Source organism: Kryptolebias marmoratus, linkage group LG17, assembly GCF_001649575.2.
Source record: "Kryptolebias marmoratus isolate JLee-2015 linkage group LG17, ASM164957v2, whole genome shotgun sequence".
NCBI classification, from domain to species: domain Eukaryota; kingdom Metazoa; phylum Chordata; class Actinopteri; order Cyprinodontiformes; family Rivulidae; genus Kryptolebias; species Kryptolebias marmoratus.
The window spans coordinates 9,552,279-9,578,354 of record NC_051446.1 but is presented as its reverse complement, the minus strand read 5'-3'; the positions used below and the strand labels follow the sequence as shown (position 1 = coordinate 9,578,354).

The window sequence follows — 26,076 nt, the reverse complement described above, 5'->3', positions numbered from 1 at the left end:
GCAGCCTCATCTGTGATGTCTCATTGAACACAAATGTTTTTTCTGTCATCACACACACTAACTTACTGTTGATCAGAGATTCACACATTAGTGGTGATTGCAGACCTCAGAGTGCTGGAGTCTCCATTTTTTCTTTGTTGATTATCTGATCTGCCTTTCTCTTTGATCATTTCACACCTGAGATACTCCTATTTTCAATGTGAGTCAGCCATTAAAGTCTCATTAACCCCTCTTTTTCTTTCAAGAGAAGTTTGTGGCTGTATTCCTCAGCAGAGCAGGCCGACTGTACAGTGTCCCCGTTGTATTACCTTCTATCTCATGTTTTGACCACCATCCCCCATCCTCTCCCTTCTTCTTCCCCACCTCCCCCCTGCTTACCCTCTTTTTCCCTGCATCCCTCGCCCACCCTTCCGCCCCCCACTTCCAACAGAAGCTCAGAGTAAGCCCTACTACTCCGATTACTCCCCCACGCGGCTGCTCATCCACAAGATGTGCACCAGCCACTACCTGGACCTGTTCATCACCATCGTAATAGGGCTCAACGTCATCACCATGTCCATGGAGCACTACGAGCAGCCACAGGTCAGATGATAAACACCCTTTTATAGTGGGTTGCAAAAAGATTCACCCTCCCCTCCTACTTGTTGTTCTCTCTTTTTTGATGCCTTACGAACTGGAATTCAATCGGATTTTAATTTCAATAGCAAGAAAAAAAAAACTAGATTAGCAAAACTAAATGTGGAAAACACGTTTTAAATATTAATTATAGAGTGGTTTGTAATCAATCTCCCAATGTCAATACTTTGTAAAGCCAAATTTTGCAGCAGTTACAGCAGCAAGTCTCTTCAGGTATGACTCCATGAGCTTGGTACATCTATTCACTGGAATGTTTCTCACGCTTTGTGATAAAACTGCTCCAACTCCTTCAGGTTGCATTGGGTGTTGCTTGTTTGAAACACTTTAATGAATACCAGAGATTCTCTAGGCTTTGACTGTGCCTTTCCAGGGTATTTAACTATTTCTCCTTAAACCACTGGAGTGTTGCTTTGGCACTGTGTTTAAGGTTATTGTCTGCAGGTGAACTGTTTCCCAGTCTCAAATCTCAAGAAGTTTACTATATGTTGCTTTATCCATCATTCCTTCAAGTCTGTCTAGTTTCCCATCCCTGTCAATGACAAATGTCCCTACAGCATGACAGTAAATTGACTGTATGTATATAGCACCTTTCTAGCCAATCAGGCAAATTAAAGTGCTTTACAACACAATCTGTGCCCTCATTTACTTATCCACACACATTCATACAGGACTCTACTACATCTCTACAAAGCTAATTGGATTAAATCATTTGATAGAGTCTAAATCATTCAATAGAGTCTATCTAATGATGATGCTGCCACCACCATTTTTACCAGGAAAATGGTGTTTTCAGCATGATCAGAGATGTTAGGTTTGTGCAGGACATGATTTGTCCTTGATGGACAAGTTCCATTTTATGTCATCTAATCACAGCAATGTCTTTTTTGCGATCTCCCTTCCATGAAGTCCAGCTCTGTGCAGTTTATGGTGCTCTTCAGGACAGAAGAGCTGCCAAGCTCTGTCAAGGTTATTTTTGGCCTTTTGTTTGTTTCTCTGATTAATGTCCTTCTTGCCTGGTCTGTAAGTTTTGGTGGACAATGCTCTCTTGGTAGGTCTGTGGTGGTATAATATTTCCATTTCTTAATGATAGATTTAATGGTGATTCTGGACTTTTCCAATCTGTGTGAAGAGTTCTTTGGTCTGTTTCTTACTTGGTAGTAAACCTTACTACTTTATTATGTGGCTTCTAAAGGTTATTGTTGGGTTTTCAAAGTAAAGGGGGTAAATACATATGAACACACCAATTTTCAGGGTTATTTAAATGAGGTTTACCCCACTTAACTTTTGTGTAGATTTATAACTTAGAATCAGATTGAAAAACAATTTAAATTCCAGGTTGTAATGCAACACAATTGAAAGATTGCCATAAGAGATGAATACTTTTGCAACACACTGTACTTGTCACATGGTTGATGCTCACTTTGTTCGATTCTTAAAGGTGGACACTGTTGACTTGGACAAAAACACCTTATACTCATGTCCTTTGACTGTATGGGGGAAAAAAAGATCTTGTAACATCAATCAATTTTTAGCTAAAAAAAAATCAAACTCTGTAGTAATCTTTAACTATTAATGTGATTGGTATGTTCCATTTTTAAGCTGTGAAGATTTTGGTAAACATTATTAAAAGCCTGGCAAGAAAAGCTACAGAGAACTAAAGGTCTAAGCAATAAATTCAAGATAGTTGCAAATTCCCCGCAAAAGGAAAAAGGCTTTAAAACAGATTCTTAAAACTGTAAAAAGTTAGCACCTTTAAAAATTCTAAGAAAAATCAGTATCTGCATTGATCTTCAACAGTTTATGATTGGAATGCACTCTTTTGAAGTTCAGGAGACCTCAGTAAACATTCAGGCATTACTCATTCTCCCAAAAAAGCATGCAAGGAAATATGAAGGCCTGGCAAGAACAGCTACCAAAAGCTGTAAAAGTCAGGTTGAAACTATAAATTGGGTCTCACTGCATAAACAGTAAAAAAGAAAACATATTAAAAACTTTTTTTGGATCACCTGTAGGTCAGTGCCAAAGTGGATTTTTCCTCAACCTATTTTTATTTGAATATTTGAGTTCCTTTGGTGTTGTATTGTTGGGCATTTGCATCATGTGAACATTGTTGTGGAGGCAGGTAAAGATTAAGTAGAAAAATCTGAATTGAAAGAAAAAAGTTTAATTGAAGGCAAGATAGGGATGCAGTAAAGCACGATAAATGAAAATGCATAATATGGATGTAGCTGGATGTTGATAACAGAAAGAGTATTGGATTGTAAGTAAACTGTTGTACAGTTAGATTTAGTAACAAAGCCATAATTTTACTGGCTGGAAAAAGCAAGTGTAAAGCGCCTGATTGAAGTCACCTAATGATATAGGATGTGTTGAGATGCAATGTTATTTTTTAGGGGTGGTGGTGAGGAGGAATGCAATAAAAATTATTCTGGAAACTTTTACTGTAAATGGCAGTTCTGTGGCAAAGACAGAATGATGAGTTGTAGAACAGTCTTGTGGTAGGAGTGTGAACAATAATTATATTCTTTCTACAAATTTGCTTTTTTAAGGCTACAGAGTTGGACTGTGCCAAAATGGCATACAGTGGGTTGCAAAAGTATCCACCTCTCTTGGTATTCTCTCTGTTTTTTTTTTTTTTGCCTTACAGCTTGTAATATTATTAAATTTTCAGTTTAAATTTAAATAATAAATCTACACAAAATACTCCAGATTAAAAATTTAATTAACTTGTTTTAAGTAGTGCGTGCATATGTATTGACACCCTTTGCTTTCAAATCCCAACCATAACTTTCCGAAGCCACATAATTAGTTAAACTAGACAGACCTGTGGGCAATCTAAGCGTCAAATGAAGTCCAGAATCAACACCAGTGCAACATATCTAACGAGTAAGGTCTCCCACCAATCAAGAGACAGCATGAACACCAAGAAACTCTCCACTCAGGACAGAGACAAAGTTGTGGAGAAGTACAGATCAGGTTAGAGTATGAAAGACATCCCAAATCCTGAACATCCGATGGAGTACTATTAAATCCATTTTTATAGAAAATGGAAAGACTATGTCACCACAGTAAACCAGCCAAGAGAGGTCCATCCACCAAAACTCACATACCGGGCCATTCAGGCATTAATCAGAGAAAAATTCAGGAGACCAAATATAACCCTGATGGAACTGAGCAGCTGTCCATGGGACCACTAGTAGCTGCACAGAGCTGGACTTCATGGAAGAATGGCCAGGAAAAGGTCACTGCTCAAAGAATTAAATAAGGCAAACTAATTGGTATTTGTCAAAAGGCATATTGGAGTCTCCCCAAACATGTGGAAGGACGTTCTGTGGTCAGATAAGGCGAAGACTAAACATTTCACCATGTCTGGTGAAAACCTAACACCTCTGTTCATGCTGAGAACACCATTCTCACAGTGGAGCATGGTGGTGGTAGCGACAAGCTTTGAACATATTTTTTATTGGCAGGAACTCTGAAACTGGTCAGAGTTGATGGAAAGATGGACGGAGTAAACTATAGAGTGATTATTGAAGGAAATCTTTCAGAGGTTTGAGACTGGGACAGAGATTCACTGGACAATGATCCTAAACACACTGTAGAATTACACTCCACTGGTTTAAAGAGAAACACTTAGGTGTCCTGGAATGCCCATGTTAGATCCCAGACCTCAGACCAACTAGGAATCTCTGATATGATTCAAAGATCGTTGGTCATGAGCGACACCCTTCCAACTTGAAGAATTTGGAGCAGTTTGGTCATGAACAATGGACAAAACTTCCAGTGGCTGGAACTCATTGGGACATACAATACCTGAAAAAACTTGATAATGTAACTGCTGCTAAAGGTAGTTTAACAAAGTACTGACTTTGAGGGGTTGAATGCAGCATTAATCTGGGGAAGTTTTTATAAATTATTATTCATAATCAAATTAAAAATCTAAATTCCATGTTGTAAGGGGGTNTTATTGGATAAGTGCAACCTGTTGTACAAATTAACTACTTAAAATAAATTAACTTGAACTGAGCAAAATAAGCTGAGTAAAATGTCTAGAAGTACAATCAACAAATCTTGATAAAGGTTTTACTAATTATCTCATGAAATGTGGTAGGGTCGAACATAAAGATGTTTGACTTTATGGTTTGTTTGAACAACAAGAAAGTTGAATAAACTGTTGGGTAAAGTAGCAAATTAAAGACAATATATACATTACAACAGAGACCTGGCTTTTGTTTGATAATTTACCACCATCGGGAGTTTAGTTAAATCCCAGTTGACCAGCAGGACTCTCTACCTCTCACTCCTAAAGGTCAGTTTTTACATGAAGATGGGAACTGTGAATTCACCCAGAGGCAAAAAGAGACATTTTGATTCCAATGGCCTTTTCATTGTGAAAGATGATCTATAAAAAGAATGACTTACTGTGGACAAAAACACAGATTTAGTATTATAAACTCTTGAGAATGTCATTGAAAAGTGTTAAAAACATGAAAATGTTTATTACACAACAGGTACATATGCATATTGCATTGTTAGCCATTTAATCATTGAACCAAATTGGAATAGAACAAATGTGAAAAAGACTACTTAAATTAGAGTGTTTTATTTGTTTCCAGGGCAGGATCAGTGTGATTTCATTAGACCCACTTTAGACATTAACTTAAAATATAATGTTCGATTAAAATTTTCTGTTTTACCCAATTTTTCTTTCACCTCCCAGGAGCTGGGTGATGCACTGAAGATCTGTAACTACATCTTCACTCTTATCTTTGTTCTGGAGTCTGTCTTCAAGCTGGTGGCTTTCGGCTTCCGTCGCTTCTTCAAGGACAAGTCAGTATTTAAACCACTGTTTTGCTCCCACAAAGATCTGATGCCTTTTACCAAACATCTCTGAAACAAACATATAACTAAAATTGGATTTAAACATTTGATTTGATCTGATTCTGGCTGCTGAAGGTGCTGTTCTTTAACCTCTGAGTCATGTGGAAAATCTGAGGCAGCGCTCAGTGGGCCTAAATGAGCTTTTTTCTCAGCTGCTGCAGTTTCTCTGTGGGGCCTGTATGAATACAAACGGGCTTGTTAAGCACCCATAAAACACAAGCGCCTCAGATGATTTCATAGTTTTGAAATCCTTGGCTTCCTTCTGAAAACCACACAGTAATGCACCAACACAATTCCAACTGCGAAAATGTATTCTAGCACACATCACATTAACATAAATATGCAGCCCGCAACACACACCTCATACGTTTGGACCACAACTAACCACCCAGGATTTCATGACGCCCACTGGCTTTGCCACAGTAGACCCTCATCCTGTTTGAGTTTGGCAACAGTCAAGCTTGACTTTAACCTAACTACTTAAAAAAAAAAAAAAAAAAAAAACTCTTACACAAAGTGATAGGCACAACATTCAGCCAATTTCCACAGTTGGAACTTGAAAATATTAAATTTTAACCACATTTTCTTGTGTTGATTGGTGCTTTTGGAACATTCCATTTAAAAAGGTATTCAAAGGTAAAAACCACCTGGAGCATCAACCATGGAAAAACAAGCCAGATTACTATGACCAAAACTCTACTGTTTTCATTGTTTCCACATTATTTTTCTTCCCTTCACGATGCCTTTGAAAATGAGACGGATACACAAAACTCTGACTCACACCTGCAAAAATATAAAATCCTTTAGGGAACTCAGGCCTGAATCCTTTTCAGTAATTAATATTGATTTTTTAAAACTTTTAAAAGGTATGTAGTTTTGTTGTAGTCATTAGCACACTTCAAGATTTATGATCTGTAAAAAAGGATCTCTAGATTTTTACCTGCAGATTTTATTAGTCATGATGTCCAGAAGAAATTTAAAGTCAAAATGCATATTTCCCACCACCCTGGAAGCCAAAGTTTTTAACATAGATGTTGTGCAATCTGTTAGTGCTCAAAGTATGTATTGGTAACAACGCTCAGCTACTTCCACACCAAATTTTAGCTCAACATCTGAAAGAAACAACTGAGTTATAACCATTTCTGTTTTCTAAGGTTGATTAGCAGTGATGGCTTTTTTTAATTGGTTTACCTCCAAAAGCTAATCAGTTGTAGATCTGCATCTACTTTCTTAAAATTTTACTAAACTACATCCAGTACTTTATGAAATATTTTGCTAACAGACAGGCAAATACAACACACAATAACAACAATAAAGGAATACAAACTTGATTAGTAAAACACATAAGTATGTATATAATTTTTTTTGTTAAATGTATTAGATACTATCTATATAATATATGTATTAGAGGTATTTTATAGAAATATTACATAAATCCTGTCCAAAAATTTGACAAATGTATATTTGAGTTTCACAAATTTGCATGTTTTAATTGAAAATAAGTAAAGTACTATTGTTTACTTCATTTTGAAAGATTAGGTTAGCAGTTCAAAAGCATAGGCACTTTCACACAACAGTTTAGTGAAATTAGTGTCCATTGTTAAGCTGCCTCTGACCGTTCACAAATCACTAATGGAGCCAACAAGTCCCACGTAGACATGAGCTTTCAGAAATTAAACAAGCATTGTGGAACCAAAAGAGGTGTGATGTTTGATACTGAAGTCAGCTACGTTGATGTGGAGAGCTTGCATTAAGTGTGTGATGGGCGTCTCGCTCATGTCATATTCAAAACATGATGAATTACCTCAGTTTAGCGACCTTTCTTGTGGTCAAAGCAATTTTGAAGTAAATGTAAAGTTGCTGTGAATCCTTGTCGATCTTCACCTTGTTACGGAACCTGTGTATTGTTGTTTAGGCTTTTAAATCCCATGACTGGGTGGTCACAAAGACTGTACACCATTACTACATCACATTATTGAGCCTGCAAGGCTGGCTTAAATTTTCACAGCAAGGCCTAACTATCGACTGTTACTACTCTGTCTTGTTTGGTAGCACAAAGCTACAACAGCAATGGGCTGGCTTCAAAATCCCCCACCCCCCGTGCCTCCTCTGTTAATTTTGAAATCACCAGAAGGCATCTAAGCATCTAAGAGTCACCTTGAAGTATTTTATGAAAGTGCGTCATGTCTCATTTTAGATTTAAAACAAGGTGATGGTTAACTTAGCTAGAATAAATACATGAATGAATTGGTTTTCTCAAAAAATACCCATCTGTAACTCTGAAGACCACTCATTAACATGTTTAGGTTTCCATAAAAATGTTGCCATCCCCTATGAAGGTTTTCCTGATACACAATCACAGGTGTTGCATGGTAAGCTTTTCTTTTGGTCACAGGCAGAATTTCCCAGTTAGTATGTTCCAATAGTTTTACATTGTTAGGCAGACATGACAGTGGTATCTGACATAATTGAAGAAGCATTGTTGTTACATTTAGAAGAATGTGCTTTTGCCAAACTCTCAACACTGATGTACTAAGAAAAAACATAGGAAAAATGTATTTTGCTACATTTTAAATCCCAAGCCAATGCCAAGTTGTAAAACATTTTAGGTAATGTTTCACAGTTAAATTGAAGTTTAACTTTTCATTTGGAAATAGTATCAGATCTTCTGCAATAAAGTAGGACTATTTTCTTTATGTAACCCACTATGTCTATAGCAAAAACTCATTAGCTGCTATCAGTGGAACTGGTATTTACTTCTTAACAGCAAAATGACTTTTCCAGTCTAATGAAGACACAGGGCAATCATTTTAAATCCCAAATTAGGTTTTAGGTCATTTTTGTGGCAGCAGATAACTTAGAAGTTAAAAAAAAAATTGGTGGTATTTTTTTGTAGACTGCTCCTACATTGAATCACATTTATCAAAGATGTCAGGGAATAAGAATGATGTAAGCCAGTGTTAGATTCTGATGAGCGTATGTGTGTGTGTGCATGTGTGTGTAGGTGGAACCAGCTGGATCTGGCCATTGTGCTGCTATCCATCATGGGTATTACTCTGGAGGAGATTGAGGTCAACGCTTCACTGCCCATCAACCCAACCATTATCCGCATCATGAGAGTGCTGAGGATCGCAAGAGGTACGATCTCCTCACCCTTCTTGCTGGCAAGCCAACTCGTCCCATCACTCCCTCAGACGTGTCCACACCACCGCTTCTTTTCTTCCACGGTGCTTCAGTTTTAAAGAGTCTTGTTAAACAGCCTCATCTATGGGACTCCCCAATCTGTCATCATTGCATGGCAGATCCCAGCAGGGTTCTGGCCGAGGGCGAGCCAACCAGATGGCACAATTGGCTGACAAACAAAGAAGTGAGAATGCATTAAGCTGCAAGAAATTGAAGCTAGTTATGGAGGGAGACGGGGAATGGGAGGAGAGGAGAAATACTGGGAGGGGGCGGGGAGGAAAAATAAAATCTGACCTGGAAATCAATCATATAGAGACAGAAAGATTTCAGAGAAATGAGCAGTTGCTGTCAGGGAAAAAGGTTGAGCTCAAGTAAATGACAAGGAGGTAAATAAGGTGTATAGATGCGTGAGTAAAACTGACATAGTTGAAGAGAAGGGGGTAAGAGGAAAAAGAAACTGAGAAACAGGAAGAGTGAGATGAAGAGAACCCGGGAGAGAAGAAAGGGCCAAGAAAGTAATGTACAGCTAGTTTGATTAAAGTTGACATCTGTCTGAGTAATATGGGTTAAAGAAGACCTGAGTGGAGGGGACAAGAGGTAGAGGAGGTTGGAAAGGCACAGAGGAAGCTCATCTGTTTTTCCTGTGTTGTAAAATAAAGGCAGAATTGAAGTGTTTTATCACTGCCATACTCCATTCAGCAGTCCAGGTGACTCAGTATGTGTATAACGCAATGGTTAAGATTGGTCCACTGGATGGTAATTGTTTGAGACAGTTTTTAACAACCCCAATGAGACACATCAGAGTAGATTATCAGTGGAGTTGGCTGATAAAAAGAATAACTCATATACATTGATACAGGTGATTTAAAGCCCACAAACCTAAAACAAGCAGTACATACTTTCTGTACTGACCATGAACTATGGCATACAAAACAGTTGTGTTATTTTACATGCTTATTAGCCTAAAAGCTTTAATAAAGTCATATGCAACACAAAATTGCTGTGACATCAGATAGAAATCAGACCGTGGAGAAAGAGGCAAAAGTCATCATATCATATATATATTCTTCATATATGCTTTTTAGTTATGGGCTACCTCCCATTTTCAACAAAATCATCTCAGCAGAAAGGTTGTTAGTTGTAATGAGAACATCTGTGATTATAGAAGTAGCACCAAACTAAACTGAAGCAAAAGTGTTCATTTAATTTTACAGAAAGTCTGACATCAGAAGTTACTTCTCAGTTAAGTAAAACTGGAACATTTTTATAATTTTGCATGGGTTTGCTTGTGTCTCCACAGTGCTAAAGCTGTTGAAAATGGCGGTTGGAATGAGAGCTTTGCTGGACACCGTTATGCAAGCCCTGCCTCAGGTATGTAGCCTTCTCTGCAAAATATCCTCCACTAAAAACTAAATCAGTCCTTATCTATATTTTTTTCCCATGGATTTCATATCTTAATGTCTCCTACAGAAGCTGTCCAAGTAATTACATCCCAGAAGCATTTCAATTTGGTGCATATTTTTATATTTAACTGTGTCATTTTTTTCCCAGGAGCCTTTCCCCCAGCTCCGTACACCCTTACTTATATTATCATTGCCCTGCAGAGATTGTGAAGAAAATGCAGCTTGAAGTTTTGTTCTGAGTAGGGGTGGGTGTATTTGTTGTGTGAAACAGTTGCTAAATTACATTAACTTCTGCTGTGTTTGCAGTGAGCAAAAAGAAAAGACTTGGTGCTCTGCTCCCAGTGTTCTTTGATAACACCTCTGTCATTCTCATTCAGACTGACAATGTCTGAATTTTGTTCTAGGCCAAATTCTCCTTGAGCATGTCAGAAGTGTTAGGAATTAATAAACTTGATAACAGGAGGTGATGTGAGTGTGAGCAGGTTGCTACATGTTACTTCAACTGACAGTAAATTCAAAAGCTTTTCATTACCTAAAGCCACCGCTGTATGAAAGTTTTAGTCACTATTATCTGTCACTTTTGCATGTAATCAGCAGCTTATCTTCCACTCTGTGAGACTTTACAGTAAAATGGACATTGTGTTATAATTTCTATTTTTGGTATGAAACAAAAGTCAAAAAACATTGGCTTCAGAAAGTATTTAAACCCCTTAATGTTGTGGAATTTTGTGTTGCTTATATTATAGAACAAAAATGGAAAAAGGAACTGCATGTAGAGCTCAGAGACAGGATAGTTGCAGGGCACTGATCTGAGAAAGGCTACGAAAACATTCAGCTGCACTGAAGGTTCCAAAGAGTTCAGTGGCCTCCATAATTCTGACATGAAAGAAATTCTGCACAAACCAGAACTGGTCACCCAATCAAACTGAGCAGTCAAGGGAGAAGCAACCAACAACCCAATCATTACTCTCACTAAACTTCAGAGATTTCCCTGTAGAGATTCAGCCAAGTTCTAGAAGGACAACCAAAACTGCAGGCCTACACTGATCTGGGCGTTATGGCAGAAAGTCTTAACAAAAGCCTTTTCTCAGTGGAAAACAAGTTAAAGGTCGTTTGAAGAACTCTTAAACTGTGAGGAAGAAGATTCTTTTGGGTCTGATGAAATTAAGATTGATCTGTTTGGCCTCAATTTTAAATGTCATGTTTGGAGGAAACCAGACACCATTCATCACCTGCCCAAGTGTGGCAACAGTGAAGCATGGTGGTGGCAGTATCATCCTGTTCAGTGTTTTTCATCAACAGGAATGAGCTTAATGGAAGAAAGTACAGTGATCCTCAATGATCCTCAATGAGGATATCTCGGTGAGATATCCTCATTAAAGATATTCTACAGTCCTCAGGATGACAGACTGGGCTGAAGGTTCACTTTCCAACATGACAATGACCCAAATCCCACAGAGAAAACACCTTGGTAAATGTACTAGAGTGGACTAGCCAGAGCACTGATTTTAACCGTATCGAACATCAGTAAGGATACTTGGAAACGTCTGGCCAACAATGATCCCCATTCAACCAAACTGAGCTGAGGATTTGCAAGAAAAATTACAGAAAATTCCTCACTTCAGGTTTGAAAAGCTTGTTTCATCAAACCCGAAAAGGCTCAAAGCTGGAACTGCTGCCAAATGTGCCCTGACTCATTGCTAAGTGTTTACTGCATCCAAACACTTCAGGAAGTGTGGTATTTCATAGGGGTTTTTTTTAAATCATAAATAAAAATGTTAGAAATGCTGTTTTCAGTTTGTCATTATGTGACAGAGTGGATTACTGAGAAATAATTCATTTAAATGAGTGTAGCATCAGGCTGCAACATAATAAAAATGCAAAAAGTGAGGTGGTCTGAATACTTCTTAATTCACTGTAAGTTAAAAAAAACTGCTGCTGATGCAACTGATGACTACATCAGTTGCAACTAGAATATGATAAGAAATTCTAGCTTTGCAGAAAACTTGTGTACAGCCTCACTTAAAAGTAGCAAACTGCACTAGCACGAAGAGACATTGTCTGGTTGGCAGTGAATTTCTAGGTGCAAACGTCTGTTTACAGGACCTTTGTGAATTGTGAACCTTTGTGGTTGTGAAAACTCCTGGTTTGTGCCCCCAAAAAAGACAAATAATCCATAGATTGAGTGATCAAAAAGTCAAAGCAAGTATGAAAGTAATATTTTGAACATTTACCAGCAAGAAGTGTTACACAACTATTGCATGATTGACTTACTAATAGTAGTAATGTGACATGTTTATATGAAAAATCTCTGACTTTATGAGCTCTTGTACACTTTATATGCTTTTGTACAAATAGCAAACATTGTGCATAAACAGCATTTTTTTCTGTCACTTCCACAGACATGTCTGAACAAAACTATAACGAGCTATTAAAATAAGTCTGGTCAACTGATCAACCCATTAGTGTTATGTCTTATATTTGTAACAGAGTTATGAGTTAGTAAATGGTCAATCTTACGTTGGTTTTTACTTTTGACAATATTATCAAGACCTCCAACATGTCTTCCTTCTAACTAATGGACTTCTTCATCTTTTTGCTGGTTGTCTCTGCAGGTGGGCAATCTGGGTCTACTCTTCATGCTTCTCTTCTTCATCTTCGCAGCATTGGGAGTGGAGCTGTTTGGTGACTTGAGTAAGGACACATGCACTATTTTAACAGTTAAGCTGTGAATATCAGGGTGCACAGGCATGCACCAAATGTTCAATTCTCCCCTTAGTGGGTTCAGTCTACCTGATTTTAATTGCTTTCCAGAATCCTTTGTTGAAACACCATATTGATCGCTCTAATTGTGTCTCACAGCTTTCAGATTTATAACACCGAACCACAGTAATTATTTGACTTCAAAGCCCTGGGAAAAGCCACGAATGCTACAATCTTCCTGTCTCTCTTTTGATCTCTGTTCCTGTCTGTTCGTTTTCCTCCTTTTCTCCACAGTCTGTGATGAGCGCACATGTGAGGGTTTGGGTCGCTACGCCACATTCAGAAACTTTGGGATGGCATTTCTGTTGCTCTTCAGAGTTTCCACTGGGGACAACTGGAATGGCATCATGAAGGTGCAACACCCTCAAAGACACAACACATGCTCACTGTCACACATTCAGGGGCCAGTATGTTCAGCACGTAATCGCACTTGCATTCAGGAGTCACGCAATGTGCAATTTTTATAGTGATAGGCTTTTGTTTCTGTGTTAGAGCAAGTTATTTTTGTGAATCATGTTTTGTTTTTTCCATTTTTGAATTAGTAATCTGTAATAGGAAATGTGAGGAATATCTCATTTTTACCAAATTTTACAGGTCTGTACACAACGTAAGTGCATCAATAGAGCAACCGTGAAATTATGCTGTTTTGGGATAACATATAGATGCATCAGTTTTTATAAAAAGTGTCATTTCCTGAATGAATTCATATCGTCTGCTCCTTGGCATGCCAAAGTTTTAAACAAAGGCATCATGCAATCTGTTGGCACTTGGACTATGAGTGGGGCATCACTTATAGCCCTTTTTGTGTTTGCTAGGGTTGGTTAGCTGTGGTGACCATTTTAAATCATGTAGACTGCAAAAATTTTTCAGTTGTAGATGAGCATCCAAAGATCGCTTAGTGTGAGTTTCAATAAAATCTGTCCAGTGGTTAACAAGATATTTTGCTTACAAACAGGCCAAAACACACACATGACTGCCCACCTTTTATGGTTGGATGATATTTGTTACACGAAGAGTCTCTAAGTGTTGATGTCTTCAGGCATAGATTTAAAAGAATAAAAGGCTATCTGAAACTGTAGTTATATTTGTTCATTAGGAATTCCTGTGTTGCGAACACAATGGTCATGTCTGGAGCCATATTTGTAACTTCATGAAAAACTCTCTTAATGAGTAAAATTAACATCTACTTCTGGCTACAAAAACACACCAGCACTTTTGTTGTCAAGTTGACCTATAAGATTGTTAATACTGAGAACTATCTGCCTTATCTCTTGTTTTGGACACCGAAAACACTTACAGAAAACAAAAAGAAGAGGAACTTTAAAAGTCATTCTAAAATTGCGTTTTCAACTTTACTGATCCTCTCCAGCATAATAAGACTATATGACTGTTTTTCTGGTGCCATTCCGGCTCTGTAGTGGTATTTTCCCGGAGACGATGCCTACCATTTCGGCGGAGAACTGCAGTGAGTTTAGCGTCAGTGTAAACAGAAACAAACAGTCTAGAGGAGTGTTTATCACTGCTGGTGACATACTTACAGCACAGTGCAGTTTGCTTCACCCTGATCCTGTGGATCAGCTAATAATTCTGAAGAAAAACATTATGGTTGGGCATGTGGGCTGAAAACAGCATGAGCTGCAAGTGAATGACTAATGTGTTCAGACAACGTTTATTTTTTTTTAATGTTTTTAGTTTTTTTAGTCTTTTACAGCTAAGCTATTTTACTTTCAACCAATGATAATATTGTTGTCCTTGTTTGCGTGTGGTTGTTTGTCAGTTAGCAAAATATCTCATCAACCAGAAGACAGATTTAACATTTCTACACCTGATTAACTTTTGGAGTTAATCCAATTCAAGATGGCCACTACAGCTAATTGAATTTAAAAAACACAGAAATAGCTTTATCTTAGTTGTTTTTACAGATATTGAGGTAAAATATGGTGTGGTAGTAGCTGAGAATTATATCCAACTCATAGTTCAAAAGCAAACAGATAATTAAATCTTTGGTTTAACCATTGGCATGTAAGGCAACAAAGAAACTGCATTTCTTCAAGGAATGCTCCTATTTTAATAGTGAAACTGGTGTTTCTTTAAAGCTTTGTTAAAAATATCAGGTAGAGTTTTTCTGTTACCCCTCATTTGTAAGCTGTTATAAAGACCCCTTTGTGAAATGGTACCCTAGTATCCTATATTATATCTTATTGATAGTACATTTTGCTGCTCACTGCTGGGTAACTGCGAAGTGGTGAGCATATCTGCTGCCTAGTAGTTTTGTTTACTGGACTATGCCTCATTATTAAATGTGAGCCAGGTCTTATGAAAGTGTACTGTCTGTCTGTGAAAGATTGGGGTTTTTTTGTTGGTTAATCAATAATAAGTCTTATTTCAAACGGTCATCAATTTGCTTTGTTGTATCATATCAAATGACTTGTGTTGAATAAAAACACATTGAATCGCAGTGCAGCATGATTTATGGGTTTTGTATAGTGTTGTACTGTATTAGTTTTTGTTGCTCATGTATCTTTAATGTGTCAGATCGCTAGCAGTGTGTCAAGATCATTTCAGCCACAGACCACAAATGCACAACTCTAGCCTGTAATGAAGAGAGACAGAAAGCTATATCTACTTTAAATACATTTGTGCATACAAGATAAGTAATTATTGCCTCGGTAAATACTACTTTGATGTTGTTACAATGTACTCATGTTGTGTTTTCACCTTTTTTTCAGGACACGCTGAGGGACTGCGCCCATGACAACGGAACCTGTTACAACACTGTGGTTTCTCCCATATACTTTGTGTCCTTCGTGTTGACCGCTCAGTTTGTGCTGGTCAACGTGGTCATTGCGGTCCTGATGAAGCACCTGGAGGAGAGCAACAAGGAGGCAAAGGAGGAAGCGGAGCTAGAAGCAGAGCTGGAGCTGGAGCTCCAGATGGAAGGAGCGGACACGGACACAAGGTCGCCCCAGCTCAACCCTCTTGCACCGGGCATGGACAGGTCGAGTTCAGGGGGTTCCCCCTGGAGGTCCACTGCAGGTGGGGACATGGAGCAGGAGAGGGAAGGTCCTATGGACTCACTCACTGCTGATATAACCAGAGACTCTGTAAACATCAGAGCAGAACCGCCCTCATGTCCAGAACCACAGCTGGAGGTAAATAACTTGTTCTGTAGAATGTGTGTTTGTTGCATGTAGCAGGGTTGGTGTTACATTTTGGCACTGGTGTATCACCATTGCATTGTGCTATTAGATTTGTTTGGCTTTTTAGGCACTTGTCAGTCTCATTCTCCTGAGCAATGAAATATCTTTTAGATATAACAAAACAGAAGAAGGGATGTGTTTCATTAATCCAAGGGTAAATGGACTTTCGATTAAAGTGAAACAGGTTTGCATCTGTGAACCTAACTTTATTGTTTTTGCTTAGTGATAGAAACTCTGGAAATTAGGCCTCAATCAGACTGAATGATGGCCCTGCTGAAGTCACCACAACCTACATAACCTATTGCTAAGTGGCCAAATAGCAACAAATTTAGAGAACATTGTTTTGCTGGAAGGCAGTCATGACACTGCTACACTCGTAGTACTTTCCAAATAGTTTTTTTCTGCTTTTTTTGCATCCTTGCAATGCTTTCTTGCACCTCATGATATATATGCATCCCACCTTGGCACTACTTTCCAAGACTGCACTGGGATACGAGTAACCTGTCAGCTCTAGGTAGTGTCACTGAACATGACACAATCACGATTGTAGTCTAGACTGAGGCTAGCATGACCAGTTCCATTTAAAAAACAAAAGAACAAAGCCATGCTAATATGCTTGGTCATGGCTCCCCCATCCTCCACCCAGAACCATGATATGCTGTCATCGTTATAGAAAAACAACACAACCTTGCTAAAGACGTTTTGTGCACTCTTAAACCCATCGTGGACCTATCACATGTAATGGAGAGCTCACTGTTTTCTTAATAAACCCCCTTGCCAAGATCCTGCCAAGAACATCAATGTTTTTGGCTGATTTTTCACATCGTCATCCGGTGTGAGGACTCACTGATCACTGACTGCTTCCAAGAGATCCTAATTGCCGGATTTTATAGCTAGTTTCTAAAAGCTTTCCATATTGTTTTGTCATGGTGTGGGCTTAGAAAAGCAACAAAATCAAAGTCTAGATCAGATTGTTCTTTTCAGCAGGGTAAAGCGTAGACAACTGTGATAAAACAAATGCTCTGAGGTCACTTCCTGCTGGTACCATGCTGAAAGACCGATCGTAATGCCCTTACGTTTCTGATCTTTAAATTGACTTGTCTAGTCCAGAATCGTGCCTGATTATCAGTAATTCTTCTTTTAGGTGCTAAACCTTTGATAAAATGTGTTTGTCAATAACACGTGTACAAAACAGACCCTCTCTTCACTTAATAGACACCTTTGTGAAAGCACGTGGGTTGTTTATGTACTCAACGATAAGAACTCCATTTGTGTTTATTATTCTGTGAGGCCTATTCTGAGTCATACCAAAATGGTTTACAGTTTGCGTATGTGAATTACTGCGTGGTTGTGTGTGTGTGTTTGTGTCTGTGTGTGTGTGCGCATGTACGTGCAACTGGTCCCTGTAGGCACCGTGCCAGTCACAGACAGGTCACAGTGCCATGGGAAAGCTGAACCCTGAGTTCTTGTTGTTCACTTCGGAAGCTATTTTCAGACAGCAGGGAACTTTTTGGGAAAGGAAATAGATGTCTTGCTATTGTCATCTTTCCTCTTTAAGATGTTCTCCATCTGTCTCTCCTGCAGTGCTGTAGTGCCCCCCTGTGGGTTTGAAAGGTAGTGCATGGGATCATTAGTGGCTATGGATAAGGATACATTTTATTTGCAGTACATTTAGTTGTTAAACACTATATAGTTCAATTTGATTTCTAATCTAGTTCTTCAACTTGTTTCTTCTGTCATTTGTGTTTGTATATCTGTATCTGCCTGATCAACTCTATTTTTCCTTTCTTTCTTTCTCTGTGACCTTCTCTCTGCATTTATTTATGTATTTCTGTGTCTTTTCTTTTACTCATTTACCATCTTTGTCTTGTTCTGCAATTTCTCCCCCCCCCCCACTTTTTCTCTCTCTCTTTCTGTTTCTTTCTGCATTATTCAAGTGTACCCAGCGGAGAGCACTGTTTGACTCAGTCTCCCTGGTCATCCAGGGTTCAATGGAGGGAGAGTTGAGTTTGATGGACAACCTGTCTGGCTCTATCTGCCACTACTACGCGCTCCCCCCCAAGCCCAACAAGCACAGCACCGACAAGAAGGTCAATAATCACCAGACGACTCACGTCCTTCATTACATCCAGTCGTTCTTACTCTGCAACACGCAGGGCTGCACAAAAGATCTATCACAGCTGAATTATAGCATTTGTATGTGGAGGTTAATTCTTATTTAGGAATGGGTCAAAATGTTTAAACAAAAGTATCGAAAGCAATATGGTACAAAGACCAAAATTTTCATTCAATTTGATTTGATTTAAAAACAAAAATGCACAATCTTTGTCTGACCTGTGTGGAGAGTGCCTTGGTCTTCATGTTGTATTGTGCTTGGCGGTAGCCCGTACTGCTTAGAGGTGTTGGACTGGTGTTGATTTTTTTCAGTTGAAACCATTTTACTCTAAGGTTGCCCACAAGTGGCTCTTATTTTACTAATTATGAGGAACTGAAGGTTGGAGCTCTAAAGGGAAGGAAGTGAATTTGTGTCCGTGCACAACTTTTCAGTTAGATTTTTCCAGAATTATTTAAAACAAATATTCTCCCGCTTAACTTAATTTATCAGCAGTATTTTGTGTGAATTTGTTACTTAAAACAAAATGAAATTCAATGTTGTAAGTCAATAAAAGCGAAAGATTACCAAAAGGTGTGTGAATAATTTTGCACCCAACTGTGATTAGATGTCAAAAACTAAGCCAGAGTTTAGTTCTCTACTCTTGTATTTCCTGTAATGGCCAGCAGAGAGTGTAGATGGAGCCTAAATCATTAATCTCACTTCTCCCAAGTTTGAGAAGGGCTTTGGAAGATGAAAAATGACCAGAAAGCAGGGTGTGATTCAGCGTATGTCCGTCTTTTAAGTGACAAGCTGCCGCCCAGTGAGCATGTCATTGTACTGTTGTTGCCAGACTTCTTAATCAGAGTCTGCTCTTTCTTTCAATGTCATGTTTAAAAGACACAGTGAACAGTAGTATGTAACAATAACATCAAAATCCTGAACTAATACTTCAAAACAGGTGTTTATAAATCAGTGACTGACAACCTTCCTTTATGAAAATTGTCAAGTCGGCAGTAAAATGGTGGTGCAAATAAGTACATACTGTCTGTAGTACTTAATTTTATGTTTTAGTAAAATAATGTTTTTATTATGATGTTTATCTTGCAGCCCTTCAGCCATCACCATTTTTGTACTGGCATTCCACCACTTTGAATACTTCTCCCCTTTCTAACCAGCTCTGTTACCCACCAAAGTTCAGTGCGTCATGTCCCGCCTCAGCCATGATCTCATTGCCTCACTCTATTCCACTCATTCATGCTTGGCAGGTTCTGGGTCTGCTTCAGCAAGCATCGGTAACAGTGTTTCAAGTTTGTTTGCCTCCCTTACACAAGTCTGTCTGTGGGACGTGTGTGTGCGTGTTTGTGTCTGTGATTACCTGCTTTCGCTGTCAGTCACAGCAGTGTTATAACCCAACTGAAGGCACTCCTGAGACCAGCTGAGCACACTCTTACAAGTCTGCAGAGAAATGGCTCAATCAGTTGGCAGCGGAGGCACTGAATAATGCATCAGGGTGCCTTTTTTTCTCACTTAAGGACAAAATTTGCAGTTAGGTTAGTATAGCAAACTCATTTCCTCTAAAAGCTTTAAATGGCTTGCAGTGTCAGTATCAGATGGAACAGGCCACCCTTCTCTTTCTGGTTACTTACCAAAAAGGTTTTCCACTCAGTACTAGCTCCTGTTCCTCTGTGCATGGACTGCCAATTTGCCTGTCAGAAAGCATTTCCCCTGTTAAACTACTGGAAGGCCAAATATACAGCAGCTTTTCTCTCAGAAGTGTTAAGCTTCGTGACACTCCCAGATTGAAGCCAAACCCTGCAGATTTTAGAAAAGCCTAAATTTGGCACTTCACTTCCTCAACCTTTTATGCATTTAAATGTGCTCTGTGCAGTTGCATTACTCCCCATTACATTGTTTTGTTTCTCTGAAATTGTGATGGTCTCCTTTGCATCATTTCTAGCTGTTTGTCTTTTATGTAGATTCACTTAACAGCAATTTTTCTTATTTGTTTGCACCACAATCTATTTGCAAGTGAGCCTAAACTAGTTACATCACGAATGAGGAGAAGAACATCCTTGTGGTCTTGTAAACCTATTTTGACTTGGCTTTCTTTTCCTTGTCGTTTTGCTTCGTTACAAAGCTCAACTTTAAATGTTTTTAAAACCCCAAATTTTCTGCTAGCTTCAGGTTTTATTGGTGTCCTTTAATTTGTGTGTGTGTGCGCTGTTCTCTCTGCTCACCAGCGGTTGTCTCTTCCTGCCTAGATCCCCCTAGCGGAGATGGAAGCTCTGTCTCTGGCCTCAGAAAAATCCTGGTCCCTAGCTCTGACAGACGACTCGGCCCCTGACGATTTTTACCCCCTCTTTCTAACCAGTCTGGAATGCAATGTACTGACAGTTCTTTTCTTTCTCCTACTCCATTGCCCCTTCTCACTGCTCTGTCCTGCAGTAGTTTGTCTCCTTCCCAGGGCACTTCCTCAGCCACTTGGACTCCCACTCACACTCCAAGGGTGTAACACATTTTAGTTAACAGGGGGGAAACAACTAGATTAAAATGTCTAATTTGCACATGTGGTCAATTCTAAAAATGCTTATCTCATGCCTCTGTGTTGTCTGTTACGTCTTTTAAACTATTCACATCTTGTCTAAAGGTGCTGCCATATGAACTAAAAATCTTATCAAACCAAAAAGTTCAAATGTATCTCAGATCTCAAAATGAACCCTGTGTCTTGGCTTCTGAATAACACCTCACTTGATAGTGTTTTCGTGTCTTCGAGTAAAAATAACCAAATCAGTAATGTTTTAGCCTGCGGAGGCAAGGTGATCACAACTAAAGGGTTTGAACTACCAGAAGGCAACATTGTAGGCGTTCAAGACAGCTACAAATACCTTGGGAACACACAGGCAAATGGCAAACATGAAGATGACCCAAGGCAGTCAGCCAGACCCAGATACTTACAAAAAATGAAGGCAAGTACTGAAGAGCTAGCTAAATGAAAAACAAACAAACAAAACAAAACAAAACAGTGGTGATAGATGTAGGGGATCCCAGCAACTATAACTTCAAGAAGAAGGATCACAAGAAGCTTGAGAAATACCAAGAGCTGAAAGAGGAAATAGAGAAATTTTAGAAAGTGAAGGCTCAGTAGTGCCAGTGGTCATCGGAGCACTTGGGACTGCACCCACTCGAAGTGGGAGAGTGGCTTCAGCAGATCCCAGGAGCAATATCAGAGAGGTCGAACATCTAACATACAACCTAAGAACAACTAAGATACTGCACATAACAGTCAGGAAGTCTAAATGTCTATGTTTTTTTGTATATTATCACTGCCATGCAACATCGCAGGGGGGTGGGGAGATGGGATACATATCATTGACAAAAGGGAGTGAAAAAGTTACCAGAGGAGTGCAGTTGGCTTTGGAAATGCTGAATCTAACCATGTGCCTAATTTTTTATTTCTCATTCACCTCTCCAGCCTGGTGTCTGTTTTTTGATCCAGTCCAGTAGAGTAGTGCGCCTCCTCACCACCTGCCAGTTTCCAGTTTTCTCTCACTTTTCCACTTCTTATCCACTCTCCATCTGAAGTTTCTGTTCCTTCCCCCTCTGTTATATTTTCAACACTGTTTTTACTCTGTGCTTTAGATGTGAGTCCACGTCTTTCCTCCGAGGTTTCTCGTTCGTATCGTCCTCTGTCCTGTAGCACCGTAGTTCCCCTCTTCACTTGGAGCAGTCATGTGTTTGCTACACGGGATTGTAAAGTGTGTAACAGCTCCAGTGAATCGGCTGTGAATGTGAACTGGTTCTGTAGCAGGTCAGGCTGTTGCTCGCTGCCCTAGATGACACACGATCATGGAGGGAGCTACCAGAAAATTAAATGACTGTGGGGTAAAAGCGATCGTCTTTTTAAAGAAAAAAAAAATTGAATTTGAGAAATTTCTGCGATCTGTGGCAGCTCTGCCCCAGTCAACTCCAATGTGCAAAGATCGTGTGTGTTTTCTATGTATGCAGATGATCATTGCCTTGTTGTTTATCCAGTGTTTTTGAGAGATGACAGCTGTGAATACTGATGGGTGTGTGTGTGCGCCTGATCGGGTCCTCCCCAGTCCACACGGACTCTGATTCTGTGCTCTGTTTGTCCAGCCAGAGGAGCCTAGTTCTGAGGGGCCTCTGAAGGACAACCTGCTGAGCGTCAAAAAGCCTGCAGTGGGAAGGACCCACTCGCTGCCCAACGACAGCTACATGTTTTTCCCCCTGCAACCCTTTGGCCCCTCTTCTCCAGCTCCGGTGCGGCTTGTAGCACAGTCACAAGAACCCCAACGCATACTGGGCATCCACAGGACCCAATCAGGTAGTCACTTGAGCTGAACAAATGCCTTTGAGAGTTGCCAAAGTGGTATCTGCTTACAAAGATCAAACTCTTATTGTTGCTTTTTCTTGGTAAACACATCTACAATGCAGATTTGCTTTTGCTTACTTGTCAGTTCGGTGCTCTGTGTGCAGGTTCCAGAGGCTCGGTGCGGTCGCAGCCGGAGGAGCATTCCCAGCAGCTGACGGTCCCCACAGACTTCTTCAGACCCATCAGTCCCCACAGCCACTCAGACTCCGAGAGTGTACCGCGACAACCTCCTCCCAGACGCACACATGCACTCAGTCGCACACTCCGCCGACAGGTGACTAAAAAATACTGCTCCAAAATCCCTTTTCATTTCTTCAACCATCACACTTTTGTGAATGTGATATTTGTTAACCTTTAGTTGTGTCTAATCGTGACATAAACTTAATCTGATTTCTATCCTTAAACCAGTTAGGCAAATGAGACAAAAAATAATGTAACTGGGCAATAAATTATTATGGAAAAAGACCCCACAACACAAAACGGTGGCTGGAAACAGAATGATTTTACTGCTTGAGCCAGTTTCAGAGGGTATAATTTCAGACAACTGATGAAGTGTATTATGCAACTCTGGTGTAAAAGTATTCCTAATTTACTTAAAATGTAGCTGAATTCAAAAGGCCAAAGTAGAAAAAAAAAGGAAGGGTTTTCTTATTACTTTTTTACTGAACCTGTAGCTCTTTTTTTCAGGCATTAAAAGAAGAGCTTGTCCATAACGAAGTTGGTTCGTTTATAAAACTTACAAATAATTATTATCTCACCTATTGTAGACATGTTTTTGAACAACAACCTCAATTTGGAGAAATAGGACCAATGTGCTGTTGGTAAGTCTGAACACAGTTTAGACCAAAATGGGTCAGTTCTTCAAAATGTCCAAGTGGTTCATTCAAACACTACTTTCTAAACTTTTACACCACTGTCAGTTTTGACAAAAACACTGAGCAGTTTTGAATTTTTGGTAATTTCACTTTTATTAGGGGAAACAGACTAATAACTAAAAGTAACAATAATAAAAAACACATTACATGAAAGATAGAAATTAATTTGGATGTGAATTAACTGAAATAAGTATTTGATCCTAAAGTATAACCTAGATTAGTAGTTGTGCAGATCTACTATCTTGTTCCTGATGTTCTTTGACGGTTCCTTGAGTTTGCTGAATTTGTTCTGTTGGAACAGAAGAAATTCAATTCTGTAGATTCATTTTGTGTTTTATACAAATAGTGAGTTGAGATCAGGATTGTCTGACTGATTGATTATAATCCATTGTGAGTTTTAGGGAGCAAATACTTGTATTTCCCTCAGTGATTTGCAAAACAATTTTATAACTTACATGTAATGGGTTTTTCTGGATTTTTAGCAAATATTCTGTCTCTCTGTTAAAACGAAACCATAAAATTAGTCTGTTAATTTCTTTCTAAGTTGAGAAACTTACAAAGTCAATGGTGGATTGAGTATTTCTTACCCCAATGTAAAAAGTAACAGAAACTTTAGATTTTTCATGTTTCCCTATCCCTTCTCTGAAGAGGCTTTAAAACTGTAACTGCAGATAATGTTCTGAACTGTTTCACTGTCTTTCCTCTTTCTCTTTCATGCCCCTCCTGGCATTCCTATTAATTTGCAACCGATCCGCCGTCCCATTTTTCCACTTGGTATCTGTCATTCTTTTGATCTCAGCTCAGCTGGACCCAAAAGCCACCAGATCCTGAGCTACTGCTCAAACACAGATACTCCTGTTTCTGAAACAGTAAAATATCAATTTAAAAAAGCTCTCATTGGACCTTTCAGAAACACCGGACTCCATGTTCATCCTCAAAGAGACTTTCAAACCAACACATTCTTTCATAAATACAGACTTCCCTCTTTTTCCATCTTTGTCTCCCATTCACCTAAGTTTTCTTCAACTGCTGACCATCAACCACAAATCATCTACAACTCTTAAAATTGATCTTTTGCCTGTCTAAAACTAACATTTGAAGACAGTTAACAACATGACTGAAGCTGAGTCACGTTTTTACTAGATGTTGAGTTGTGTCATAGAATGTATAATAGTTGGACACAGGTGTAATGTGGCAAAAAATACCCACAATGCAGTGCACTTAATATATTTTAAACAATACAACTCAGGGGATTCCTACTAAACATAAAGTGCTGTCTATGTGCATTTGGCCATTTTCTACTCACAGTAACATGATGATAGAGCACCAGAGAATTTTTAAACCCCTATATTAGTGTTTGTAGCCCATTTTGTTAAAAAATTAAAAAGTTAAAGTGTTCAACATTTTTAGTATTGTTCCAGGGTGCACTTTTATCTTTTGTGGTGACTGGTGGCATAGCCAGGATGTGATAGCTTTCTTTGACCTCTAGGTGGCTCTGCTGTAACACAGTTTAGTGCTCATGCAGGGAAACTCAAGTTCCTCCCCACTGTAGCTGTAGGATTGAGTCAGTGCTGAGTTCTATCAGGAGTTCAGAAAAGTTCATGACTTCACAAGCACATTTCAACAGTCGTTGTACCTACTAACCTTCCTTTTGTGTAGTACTTTACATGTCTCCCCTCCATCTATTGGCCTCACCCTAAGCATTATTCTATACAAAGGTCAGGATAGAAAGGTCAGAATTTGGCAGAGAATTCCACTTGAAATGAGACTGCTGATGGTTTGCAGGGGTTTGTGTCAAAAGGCAAGGGTTGGAGGGTCATGTGGTCTGGCTCAAATATCAAAGTCTCGGCCAGCAGTAAATATTCTAAACCTTTGATCTCCCATATGAAAAGTTTTAAAATCTGTTGAGACTGTTTCTAAGAAAATCTGATCTTCTAAGTTGTTATTTGAATTACAGCAAACATGCCTCAGGTTTAAAATTTATTTCACATAAGCAGAACGAAGTCTCCTTGTTGATTAAATTCCTATTGCTTTCCAAAAAAAAAAAATAATAATGTTGGGAAAAATTCATACAGCACCATGATTGTGACACTGGTAGGGAAATTTGAGCAGTCAGTTTCCTCAAACTCAAAAAACCTTTAACCCCCTCACCCAAACAATTAAAGTCTGGATTTTGAAGAAATCTTTTGTCTGATATTTGTACTACACACACACTCACAAAAAAAAAAGATTTCACAATTGGCAAAAATACATCTTAAACCCACATTTGAAGAAAGTTCAAATAAGCTTTCTGCAGTGAAAACAGTCACAGTTTGAGCTCAAACATTTCTTACAAATACAACAGAATGAGCAGATTACATCCAATTATAGCAGAAGCTGTTTACCCTGCGTACACGTGACAAATGTTAACCTGGAAAAGTGAAACAGAGAAACAAAGTCTACAAACTCTGTTTTTTTTTTTTCATTAATTACAGCTGACTATTGCAAATGACCCCCTACACCCCCCACCCCACCCACACACACACACACACACACACACACACACACACTAGAGAGCACAGGCTGTGAGAACTTGCTGGCCAGACATTGAACTTCGACCCAAACCGCTGCTTCTCATCCTCATTTCCTCACACTAACTATTCTCAAC

At 39.0% G+C, this 26,076-nt stretch overlaps 1 protein-coding gene across 9 annotated transcripts in view; it reads left to right on the top strand.

Moving 5' to 3' along the window:
- Window positions 1–26,076, top strand: part of cacna1g (calcium channel, voltage-dependent, T type, alpha 1G subunit) — a 294,208-nt gene that overhangs the window by 266,223 nt on the left and 1,909 nt on the right. For 4 of the 9 annotated variants that reach the window (XM_037980627.1, XM_017416146.3, XM_017416143.3 and 1 more), the window contains 11 exons: window positions 431–582; window positions 5,357–5,466; window positions 8,522–8,655; window positions 10,001–10,071; window positions 12,719–12,797; window positions 13,101–13,219; window positions 15,596–16,018; window positions 18,004–18,156; window positions 20,423–20,545; window positions 22,299–22,506; window positions 22,659–22,828. In XM_037980627.1, the coding sequence (XP_037836555.1) occupies window positions 431–582; window positions 5,357–5,466; window positions 8,522–8,655; window positions 10,001–10,071; window positions 12,719–12,797; window positions 13,101–13,219; window positions 15,596–16,018; window positions 18,004–18,156; window positions 20,423–20,545; window positions 22,299–22,506; window positions 22,659–22,828 (1,742 nt within the window). Of the gene's footprint in view, window positions 1–430; window positions 583–5,356; window positions 5,467–8,521; window positions 8,656–10,000; window positions 10,072–12,718; window positions 12,798–13,100; window positions 13,220–15,595; window positions 16,019–18,003; window positions 18,157–20,422; window positions 20,546–22,298; window positions 22,507–22,658; window positions 22,829–24,228; window positions 25,716–26,076 lie in introns of those variants that run through there. The other 5 variants (XM_037980631.1, XM_037980629.1, XM_037980630.1 and 2 more) reach the window with 4 other exon arrangements.